At 39.1% G+C, this 12,501-nt stretch overlaps 1 protein-coding gene across 12 annotated transcripts in view; it reads right to left on the minus strand.

Moving 5' to 3' along the window:
- Nucleotides 1-12,501, minus strand: part of MICU1 (mitochondrial calcium uptake 1) — a 242,693-nt gene that overhangs the window by 164,384 nt on the left and 65,808 nt on the right. For 8 of the 12 annotated variants that reach the window (XM_038408647.2, XM_043519826.1, XM_038408646.2 and 5 more), the window contains exon 3: nucleotides 6,189-6,369. The exons of 3 other annotated variants lie outside the window; for them this stretch is intronic. In XM_038408647.2, coding sequence (XP_038264575.1) covers nucleotides 6,189-6,369 — 181 coding nt within the window. Of the gene's footprint in view, nucleotides 1-6,188; nucleotides 6,370-6,671; nucleotides 6,750-12,501 lie in introns of all 12 variants that reach the window. One more of the 12 variants, XM_043519831.1, reaches the window with a different exon arrangement.

The raw sequence follows: 12,501 nt of genomic DNA on the forward strand, positions 1-12,501 counted from the left end.
TCTCAAACATGCAGTCAGAGTTGATCTAAGATCACAAACTCATTAAGGCAATGGTAGTAGTATGCAAAAATATAGATTTGTATTCCATTATGTCCAACAGCAAGTCTTTTTTCAGTAGCTTTTATTTCTACATTACCACCAGCCACATGTTCATGTGCTTTTGCAAACTGTTACCTCCATCTTGGAATAAACACTGATGTCAAAGCATGGCCTGGAGTACACAGACAGTGTCTCATGTCCTAGCGCTTAATGAAACAGACCATCAGAAAGCTTCCTTAGATCGATACTAGATTTCACAGGAATTCAATTCAGAACACATAGCTTCACAGTAAGTGGATTTGAAAGTTGAGCCTGTGTCAGCTTCCGGATTACTGTATTCTGATTAGGTTTCAGTTTAAAATAAAACACCAACAAAAAAAGAAGAGGCGATGAGGAACTAAGCAAGTATTTCAATGTATCATTTTAACTGGACCCAAAGTTGGTAATATTTTGAAAAATAAAGCAAAAGCTGACCTAGCAGTTTCTTGAAAATCAAGAAGGATTTCTGAATCCATCTATTTCCTGTGTATGGATTCTAGCTGCAGATAAGAAACCACTGAATTCAGAATCGGGATAGAACACAAGTATGCAATAATGTATCAATTCATAATGTTGCTGGAATCTTGTTTTGTTTTTGTGATTTACATTGGGATTAAGAAGTAATATACATAGGACTAGAAAAGGACAAATATTAAAAGCAAGGAGGAAATGTGTCTTTTAAAACAGTGACTTTAGTAAATGTCAAAAAAACTGAAGGATAATGTTAGATGTCATTATTACAAATTGGAGACGTGTAAACTTTCTTTCAAATTCTAATTATTAGCAGTAACAAACATCAAGGGGAAAACAAATGTCTGAAAGTGACAACTGATGATAGGTTAACAAAACAGGGAATTTAAGCCAAATGTGGAATTAAAAAAAAATCCAACTAGTTCAATATCTAGTAGGCTGGTCTCAAATCCAATCTTCTTTTAAAAACAAAACAAAAAACAAAAAAACCACCAACCACATTCAACACTGACATTTTCTAATACACCAATGAACAAGACTGGTTTTCTTCTCAATTTTATGTAGCCCTGTTCACCACTGCATCAGATCAGCTGAAGCTATTTCATCACTTGACAGAGGATGAGTAGGACAGAGACAATAGGATACACAAATAATATTAGTAGTTATATTTTACACACACACTGTATGTGTGTGGATTTTTCTTGGTCGTTTCAACAGGGAAAACATTAATACCTATTCAGAAGTATCCTTAAGATCCAGGAATAAAGTCAGTCCTAGTAGAGTTACTTCTGGCGAGAAAATTATTATTATTTTTTGGTTTTGGAATATAGTCGGTTGCAAGGATTTTCACAATATTTCCTGAGATGGTATCCTTCTGACAACAGGTTCTTCCTATTTCTGAAAGGTTTTCAATAATCTGTATAACGCAGGCTAATCAAAAGATATTGTGCAGTCTAAAAAGCTAAACTCTAGCCGAAACCTGGACCCTCAGAGCAGTATCACCTGGCTCAATGGGGAGAGTTTGCATTCTGCCAATTAAATACAAATATTAATAGGTTAGTGAGACGGTTTGGAAAAAAAAAAAAAAAAAAAAACAGCAGCAAGGGATCCCCCACGCTCCACAAAACAGAACCACTGTTCTGGAAGCTTAAAGTCTGCTCTCTATGACAGTTTGAAGGAAAAGAATCTCTTCTGTTGCCATGAGAAGGAAACTAAAACCAGGGTTCACTGTAATTAACATTTCAGTGCACTTGCACAGTGTCATCAGGCCCCTCAGATCATCATCTGATAGAGCTGGAACTCTAGCAGTCTGGTTTCACACACAGCCTGCATAGCAATAGTGCAGATAAATTAACCTTCATTTACTTTAGGCTGCTTACTGCAATGCATATTGAAATGAAGTCTCAACATAATTAACCCTCATAATGCAGAATACCTGCCTAGAGCTAATGACAGTTCCCAAACAGATCTTAGTGAAGCAGTCCTAATGCAGTACACTTCAAATTAATTAGCGAATAAGTTACACCATTCATATGGTTTTATTGGTCATTAACCTTCAGCTACAATAGCACTTTATCATAGTTTCCTTCTCTCTCATTTATAAACAAATCTAAATATTACTCAAGTTACACATGTACACAAGAAGATATTTGCCCTAGAATCATCAGTTTATAACAGCCGCCCCAGGCTCTAATTGACGCTGAGCGATTATATCTCAACTTCCTCCTACATTTCTTCACCATCCAAAATAAACTTGTGACATGCTTAATTTATTATTTCATCACTAATTATTGCATTCATTAACAGTGCTGGGATAACAGCCATGTTTCAAAACTTGAAGACTTCAACTGAAGTTTTCCCCCCATGCTAGGACATGACACATACAACCTTTTGGTTTATTATATGACGACATGAGAAGAATTTATATGCAGTGCCAGAAACTCCTCAATTGCTACAATTGACCAGTTTTCAGAGCAGAGCATCCTCCTATAAGTTCATCTGACTACAGTATTGAATGTGAATGGGTCAAGTCGGTACTCCAACATCAGAACACAGAACCTGAGTCTGTGTCCAAACTCACCCACTTCATGTGGCTGACTTTCAGTAATTAAAAAAACAATACTACATACAGATAAGTTTAGGGAGGAGATGGTATGATGGGATAATGGGATTTTGGTAAGTAATTGATCTTTAAATATTCAGGGTAAATAGGCCAAATCCCCTGAGATGGGATATTAGACGGATGGGATCTGAGTTACCCAGGAAAGAATTTTCTGTAGTATCTGGCTGATGAATCTTGCCCATATGTTCAGGGTTTAGCTGATGGCCATATTTGGGGTCGGGAAGGAATTTTCCTCCAGGGCAGATTGGAGAGGCCCTGGAGGTTTTTCGCCTTCCTCTGTAGCATGGGGCATGGTTGACTTGAGGGAGGCTTCTCTGCTCCTTGAAGTCTTTGAACCATGATTTAAGGACTTCAATAGCTCAGACATGGGTGAGGTTTTTCATAGGAGTGGGTGGGTGAGATTCTGTGGCCTGCGCTGTGCAGGAGGTCAGACTAGATGATCAGAATGGTCCCTTCTGACCTTAGTATCTATGAATCAGTTAGGCAGGTCACCCCCTACTGTAACTGCTGACTACATACCAGAGATGGGACCAAGCCCACAAATAAAGGGTTCACTTAAACAACCCAGAAACATGGGTTCCAGTACTCTGTGAACTGCTGAAAGACTACCAGTTAGGCTTGCTGCCTCATGTAGGACTAGACTTCAGCATCAGACTCTGAAGAGACATGCTTAACCCTGTGCTGTGGAAGAACAGGATTTATTGTTAGTAAAGATGCTGGTAAACCTTTTGTCAAGATGTCCTGCAGTGGCTCAAGGTTGTGAGTACCAACCTCTGGGCAGACTGCTAAGAATCAGGGCACAAACTCCAAACTGGTAGTGAGATCTACATTTAGATTTCACCCACCAATTATCAAATGTAAATTCCTCAAGCACTATAACAGCCCAACCATGGAATCACAGACAGTTCCCTTAGATATTCTGATCTGTCCTGACACCCAGGTAAACCTATCTTTGTGACAGTTAATCCCTTACACCAAGGATCATAGCAATATTCAGGTTACTGCCAGTCCCATCGCTTATCACAGGTAAAATTCACTTTAGATCTCACACCAAAGACGCTTGTAGATAGTTTATTGTAGAATTAACTAAAGATTTATTATATAGGAAAAGGAATCAAGAGTTATTTACAAGGTTAAAGCAGGTAAACATATATACACACAAATGAGTTCCAATCTAAAGTTCCAAAAAGTTATAGAAACTTCTATAATAAGAAAGCTCTATATGTCCTTTAGCTGGGGATCATTTGCTTATGCCTAGTAATCCTTTCCTCCCAGTGTCCAAGCACCATAAATAAACAGTTCCTTCTTGTTAGGTGTTTTTTATTCCCTTTCTTCCTTCTGCTTTGAGTTGCAGACTCAGCTGATGGGATGAATTCACTTGCATGACATCTTCACTGAAGGGACAAAGCAATGAAGACTTTTGCCTTCTTGACTGTTCCATACCTGTCTTTCTGGTGGTGATGAGCCTCCCATGATAGGCAGGACACATCACCTCTGGTTGGAGACCTGCATTTCACACTAGTTAATGTCTCTCTCCTGTCTGGTGATTTACACAGTTACAGAGGTTTACAAATCAAATGTTCCAATATTACCTTATAATATGGGATACAGATGTTAAAAATGAGATTAATGCATGCAGCAATTTATAAGCGTTCCAACTATGTATTTGTCACTGTTCAATGGAGAAATGGGGACCTTGGCATGAGCTGGCACCTGGTCTGCCAATATCACACCTTCATCACAACAAACTGTTCACATTGATTCTGCATGAGAAATAACTCAGTTAGCCAATGGACCATGCTGAAACAATCTACTTATTGTTGCTTCCATAAAGTCATGAGGCTGCAAACTACTAATTTGATTAACCACCGTAGGTTCAGTGATTATCACTGATTCAAAAGAGAGAAATCCAGTTCTAGTGTAGACCTGATGACTTGCAACTATCATTATAATCTTATAAACTAATTTCCTCTATGATTCTAACTGCTGAAACATCTTACTTGTGAAACCTGACCATAGTCCCACCTTTCCTAATTTAGAAGGGAGAGAGGTTGGTAATTTTACGCATGGCTCCTAATTACTTAAAATAAATATCCACACTAGCCAACAAATGTTTCCTGTCTTCAGCAGCTGGAAGTAACAGCTGAGGGAGCCAACAAGCAACCCCACTCCCCATCACCAGACATATCATAACTTTGCTCTCTGCTAGTAGTGAAAAATAAACCCATCTGTCTAAACTAGTACAGATGAGGGCTGAGATTTTCAAAACTGCCTAAGGGATTTAAACACCTAATTCCCATTAAAATTAATGGATACAGGGTATCCACATCCCTTACACAGTTGTGAAAATCTCAGCCTAGTACCTTAGAATAGAACTTCACTTAAAATCCTCACCAGCATACCAGCAGAAAGGACAGTCTGTAACCCCAGCAAACACCCTGAGATATATGGAATTTAACCAAGTTATCTAGCCTAACTACAGAGACCAAAAAATAATTCAGCATCTCCAAACAAAACCTTTACAACATATGAAAAGTTATTAAGCCACTACATACTAATCACTTACAATTTAGCAACTAATGAGATTCAGTCTCCAACATATGGACTTAAAAATAATTATCAGAAACAAATTACAGAAAAGGAAATGTGAAGGAAATACACTCTTTTGTTCTTCTGTTTGGTACTGCATAGACCTTAAATAAAACATAACCCCATGAAACAAGCATCCAGAGAGGTTAAAATACAGCCATCTGCTAAGACTGAGTTATTGGACTTTTCGTCAGACCAAACTGTAATCTTGTAATATTGATAGTAACAGGTATTGACCAATTAATATTGCAGATCATTCTAAGGGGTCTAAAGCACTCAAGACTTCCCAGTAATGAAGGTAGGTCAGAAGAACCACTTCACTACTAGAATGCTTTTTTATTATTTAAAAATGTGGGGGGAAAGGAATCAAACAGCAAATAAGCCTAGGTACACACTTTTTATGATCAACATGGCCTAAATAAATGTAGAAAAGAGCAAAGTTGCGTTTCAGTAGCCACAGTGAGAGGTTAAAGCTTGGAATAAAAAGGAGCTGCCCCTTCTTGCCAGTTGTGGACGGGTTGGGTAAGACACTTAAGACACAATTTTAATTATGTCATGCTTCTCAGATTTTAATCACTGCATTTAATATAGAGCAAGGTAGAAGGCCACTAGCCTAAATTTTAAAAAGGAACTAGTGATTGAGTAACTCACTTTTTGGGAACCCAACTTGAGATACCTCAAAAGGGCCACACTTCTCAAAAATCAAGCCCCCTTAAGGCATCTCAAGTTGAGCACTCAAAAAAGGGGTGACTCAAAGTCACTAGTCCCCTTTAAAATGAAGGCCAGTAAATGCAAATACCAAAAGTCAACCTATGAGTACTCGCAGTATTTAAAATTTTAATTCTGTTGCCTGTATTTTCTCTCCCTGTTTCATTACTGTGCAACTGCAGCATTACAGAAGAACATTATGCGTGACAAGCTTTTGTACCTTACGATCTCTAAATCCAGAACGTTGTTTCTTCTTCTTCTCTTCTGGCTGAGCCCCTCCACCACTTGACTCAACAGTCTTTCTATCATAGTCATTCTCCTCTTCTTGTTGGTCCTTCACTTTTTCATTAGTTTCTGTCCTTGCATTGTGTTTTACAGATGATGGTGCTTCTGCATGGGCTCTGTGATAGGCAAGACGACAACAATGATCAATTCAGGAACTTTAGAGGGTCCATAAGTAACAAGTTAACCAATTTTTAATACTGTATTCAACCAAACAAACAGATTGGAATAACAGCAGGTTTGTCTGTAAACATCTAAGCTTGTAAAATGCTTGAGGCATGGACTGTCACTGACTGTGTCTGGTAAAACAATTAGTACAATAGGGCCCTGATCCTGATTAGGGTCTGTGGGTACTACTGTTACAATATTAAATAATGAATAATAATAATAATAATAAAGATAATAACTTCAATTAATGTACTAGTATGGTCCAACAGTCCAATGGTAGCACCCTACCATGATACATTTCCACTTCTCCATCTCCAGACACAGTTAACACCTGGTATTTGGCAGGTGGAAAGAGAAAGCACATCAAGTGATTTATCACCGACAGTCAATGGATATCAGTGAGTTCTAAAAGGGAATCCTGCACAGACTTCCTTGATTGGAACACTGGCTGCAATTCAGAGCTTTGAGGATTATAGAACAAAAAGCAAATGAAAAAGTTATGATATTTAAGAATTTGCAACACATACTGATATTTTCCCCGCCCCCAGGGTGGAATTCACCCACCCTTGCAAAACAAACTAATATTAATTATTCATTTGTTTGTTCCCAAGAACCTAATTAAATATACGAATTATGCAAGTTCACGTCTGCTTATCTCCTCCCTGCCCCGAGATGCGGCAAGTGCCATTTTCCAGAATACGAGAAAGAAAACATTCTGACTTTAAAAGTGTTTCTCTCATAATGTCTTTAAAACCTCTACCAAAAATAAAATAAAGTAAGACAAAGTGATGAAGGAAGCAGAAGGTCTGTTGTATCTTCAGTACTGCCAGGCTCAGAATAAGCAGCCTTTTGGTCTCAGCTCAATTGATTTATTTTTCACTTCAAGGAGGTGACAGACTGTCCTATTACGTTCAGGGATGAATCCAGAGAATTTGAAGGGTGAAGGTATAATGACAATGAAGACTGAAGTTGGTTATCCATAAATTAGAAATACTGTGCACAAGCATAACACTGGGGCTCTTTGCTTGCTGTGCAAGAGCACCTCCCAGTAACCCTTTCTGCAGATGAAAATTCATCCTACCTCCAGTCAGTCTTACTGCCACTGTGAACAATGAGCAATGAAAGCTACTTGAGGCATCAAAATAGTAGGCTACACTTTGTGCACAGAGCAACTCAAACGTCACAATAGAATGCAATAACAGAGCTTTAATACATTGCACTTTTAATCAAAACTATCACATAAAAACTCAGTCGCAAATGCCACAAATGAAAAGCAAAACATCTCGTATACAAAGATTACCCTAAAAAAAACACAGGATCTTTGTATCTCCTAAACTTCAAGCAAAGAATTATTCATATTTGGCCCCCATTTTTACCAACAAAATGTAGAAGTGGTGCATCAAAAGTTCCTTATCTTTTAAAAATAAAAATACTAGCTTTACTGATATTTCACAAGTGTAAACACAGCCACATTTGTGGCTAGTCTCCATGCACTACATAAAGAAAAAGTAAACTAAAGAGGACAGATTACTTCAAAATTAAACACCACAAAAAAGTACAGCTCCATTCTTGTGGACTCCTCATAAGTCACTGACTGCTATTACATGTGATAGATTTGGAAGTAGTAAGTCTTCTACATTGCTTAAGGGAAGTATGTACTAATTCTACAAAAATGTTTCCAGAGTTACCTTAAGAAGTAAATTATCATTATGCATGCAAGTTTTCTTCAGGTTCTGATAAGCATTTAAGCAAAATATCTAAAATGTGTAAGCAATAAAATGAAAAATCCTAAAATTGGTTTTAAAAGTTGGTGTGGTTGGCCCAGTGGCTAGTGTTTTGTACCTGCATACTCTGTACCCATTGTCAGCTAGAGGTGTAGCTGGTAATGGTTTAAGTACTTATGCAGATAGGACTAAACCATTTTTCAAGTTGTTTCAAGATGTGTTGTTTCAAGAAGTTGTTTCAGATCCAAGCTAGTCATCTTTACACCCAAAAACTTACTACAGAAGCACTTAAAACCACAGTTAAAAAAAGCACAGCTTCTTCCCTACAGAATGTACTAGACATGTCTATACTGGCAAAACTGGGACCTATAATTCTTTATTGGTGGCAGCAGCATCAGAAGATGTAGTGTAGACCGGTATATCCCATTTTTCACCAGTTCATATAGGCTGCTTTTATCACCATGTGTGTTGTCTGCCTGCACTATACTGTCCACCATAGCTACCAGTAGCTGAGAACTATGGGCCTGAGTCCTCCCTCCTCCCCCGACAAAGCTTCACTCCCCAAACGAACAGAGGTTGATTCTTACATGGAAGCAGGCTGAGCCCAGAGGAAGGAAGTGTATACAGTATGCTGTTCTGACAGATTAAAGGAGCAATACTACCCAACTCTAAAGCAAGCTCTATCTAGTTCTTTGGTTAGAGGGATAGTAGCTGCCACACAAGGCCTCAAAAGTGGGGGGAAATTAGCATGACATTAGAATCTAGAGTTCCAGAAAGATGTGGGAGCAACCAGGCTAGGAGAGGATGGGGGAAGGAAGCAACAGTAAAAACAAAGCAGAGGTGGGGACAAAGCAGCAGCTCAAATGGGATTAAACCATGGCAAATGTTTTAACTTCAGGTCCACTGAGCCATTTGGTTGTGTGCTAAAAATAGGCAGGTCTCCCCGCCACATGGGCAAAGCGAGCTCTGGGAAGTGAATTTAGTATCTGTAGCCCCACTCACCAAGCACGAGTTTAATTATTCTCAGCTACTCCATAGCTAACAGCCACAATCCAAGCCACCTTTCTGGTGCTGGCGCCATCCGTGGGAGGGGTTCCCAATTTTTAAATGAAGTTTAACACTAAATACCTGACCCCTAAATCATCTTTCCACTATTCCATCCATTTGTCTTTCCCTTACACAGCCAGTCCCTGCATCAGTTTGTGTCTTTACTCCCCCTCCCCTAATCGGCAGCCTTTCTGTCCACATTAACAAGTCTTTCAAAGCTGATGGCAGAAGGTTGCAAGGAAGATTTTAAAGCTACAAAAGCTACCCATCCTACTACTTCTCTAGCAACAACTGGAATATCTTTCCATTCCCAGGTCCCAGGCTCCATTTCCTGATTGTGCATAGCAGGAGCTGCCCCTATCTTATTACTGAAATCTTTGCTTTCTGTTCCCTCCCTCCACCAAGCCAACTTGTCTGTACTTAGAATGTAAACTATGCTGGGCAGAAACTGTGTACTTATTTTATAGTCTCTTTGCATACCTAGCACATTTGTGGTACTATAAAATACCACAACAAATTCCTAATTGTTAAAGTATCTCACAAGTGACAATAGTTTTCTATATTTTTCAGTTGAAATTTGCTGACTAGATAAAACTCACCTTGTGCACCACCAGTAGTAGATTGCATACCCATAGTTTGTAGAGCACAGTAGGTAGATATAAATATATGTGAATTCCTAATGTAATGCTTCTTCATCTGTAAACTTTTGTACATACAATTTAGCCTTTAGTCCGCCTGGTAGAAGGTTTTAATTTTTAATAGCCTATGCAGCATGCAGTACTAGCCTGTGAAATGTTCTAGCTTTTTAATTCAGTGACACTTATGCATTGGTCAGTATGAGTGTTTGAGATAACAATGCACAACTTCATTCTGGGCTTTAATACAAGTGCTCACTGAACAAAAAATGCAACTTTGCTATTGACATATAGATCTAATTTATTTCTAATTTAGCGCAAATTTGTATACTTGTACACAACAAAAAATGGTGGTAATGCTCATAATATACTTTGGGAAATTTAACTCTACAGGGAAATTACAGTGTATGAAGACATGAAGGATACTAGTGCCGTAAAGCTTACATCAGAGAAAAAGACTCTCCACAAACTTTGAAAAATGTGTCATTTGTCAAGAAAATGAAAAGAATACAAAAACTATCTAAAGCCACCAGGGCTGGACAGGATTCTGTGATGCTGTCTGCAAAAACTAGGAAAGATTAATTGTATTGTCAGCTACTGGATGTGTTTTCTAGTTTAGATGATCTGCCACCAATACTCTATCACAGGAGTTGCTTTCAGAAATACAAAAGCAAATCACATTTGGCATATGTCAGAGTTGTACAGAACCAAGGAAAGAAAACAGACTCCAAATCTGATCGGAGAGCATCATATTTGCCTGCTTCTAGAGACACCAGAGCAAGCATCTTGTCCTACTATTGATCTTGTTTCACTGTTTGCTTGAGAAAATACACACAGACAAGAAACTTCATAAAACACACACATTTGAGAGAGCAACCAATCTAAGGGAGGCAGCACTTTCAGGAGGAGATGACGACGTGTTGTACAGAATATCTGTAGAAGACCCGATTGCCAAGGATGCAGTTTATCACTTAACATGCCTTTCTTCCTACTTGAGCAAAATGAATCTTAAAGCAAAACCATCTAGTTACACTGTAACAATACAGTCACCTTATGACATTGCATTTTATCAGCTGATAGAAAAGACAAACAATGATGTCATGTACAAGACTCTTCTCATATCCAAGCTGCTACAAAAATATAAAGCACTATTTTCCTCAGATGTCGAAACTGCAAGATATTCCACTAGCAGTTACAGGCAAAGTTAGAAGAACATTATGGTTCTGCAATTCCATTCCATGCACCTCATGGACAAGCCAAGTCTACCATTGTTCTATGCAGAACAACAACATTACTAGTAGCTTGGATAGCATCATCTAATCTGAAGCAGGAACTTAAGGCATCCAAATGGTTTGTGAAAAGAAAAGGAGTACTTGTGGCACCTTAGAGACTAACAAATTTGAGCATAAGCTTTCGTGAGCTACAGCTCACTTCATCAGATACATTCAGTGGAAAATACAGTAGGGAGATTTATATACACATACAGAGAACATGAAACAATGGATTTTATCATACATACTGTAAGGAGAGCGATCACTTAAGATGAGCTATTACCAGCAGGAAGTGGGGGGCGGAGGGGGGAAATAGTTTTACTTTGTGTAATGACCCATCCACTCCCAGTCTCTATTCAAGCCTAAGTTAATTGTATCAAGTTTGCAAAATAATTCCAATTCAGCAGTCTCTCATTGGAGTCTGTTTTTGAAGTTTTTTTTGTTGAAGGATAGCCACTCTCAGGTCTGTAATCGAGTGACCAGAGAGATTCAAGTGTTCTCCGACTGGTTTTTGAACGTTATAATTCTTGACGTCTGATTTGTGTCCATTCATTCTTTTACGTAGAGACTGTCCAGTTTGGCCAATGTACACGGCAGAGGGGCATTGCTGGCACATGAGGCATATATCACATTGGTAGATGCGCAGGTGAACGAGCCTCTGATAGTGTGGCTGATGTGATTAGGCCCTATGATGTTGTCCTCTGAATAGATATGTGGACACAGTTGGCAAAGGGGTTTGTTGCAAGGATAGGTTCCTGGGTTAGTGGTTCAGTTGTGTGGTGTGTGGTTGCTGGTGAGTATTTGCTTCAGGTTGGGGGCTGTCTGTAAGCAAGGACTGGCCTGTCTCCCAAGATCTGTGAGAATGATGGGTCGTCCTTCAGGATAGGTTGTAGATCCTTGATGATGCGTTGGAGAGGTTTTAGTTGGGGGCTGAAGGTGATGGCTAGTGGCGTTCTGTTATTTTCTTTGTTGGGCCTATCCTGTAGTAGGCGACTTCTGGGTACTCTTCTGGCTCTGTCAATCTGTTTCTTCACTTCAGCAGGTGGGAATTGTAGTTGTAAAGAAAGCTTGATAGAGATTTTGTAGGTGTTTGTCTCTGTCTGAGGGGTTGGAGCAAATGCGGTTGTATTGTAGAGCTTGGCTGTAGACAATGGATCGTGTGGTGTGGTCTGGATGAAAGCTAGAGGCATGTAGGTAGGAATAGCGGTCAGTAGGTTTCCGGTATAGGGTGGTGTTTATGTGACCATCGCTTATTAGCACTGTAGTGTCCAGGAAGTGGATCTCTCATGTGGACTGGTCCAGGCTGAGGTTGATGGTGGGATGGAAATTGTTGAAATCCTGGTGAAATTCCTCAAGGGCTTCTTTTCCATGGGTCCAGATGATGAAGATGTCATCAATGTAGCGCA

This window comes from Dermochelys coriacea, chromosome 7, assembly GCF_009764565.3.
Source record: "Dermochelys coriacea isolate rDerCor1 chromosome 7, rDerCor1.pri.v4, whole genome shotgun sequence".
Taxonomy (NCBI): domain Eukaryota; kingdom Metazoa; phylum Chordata; order Testudines; family Dermochelyidae; genus Dermochelys; species Dermochelys coriacea.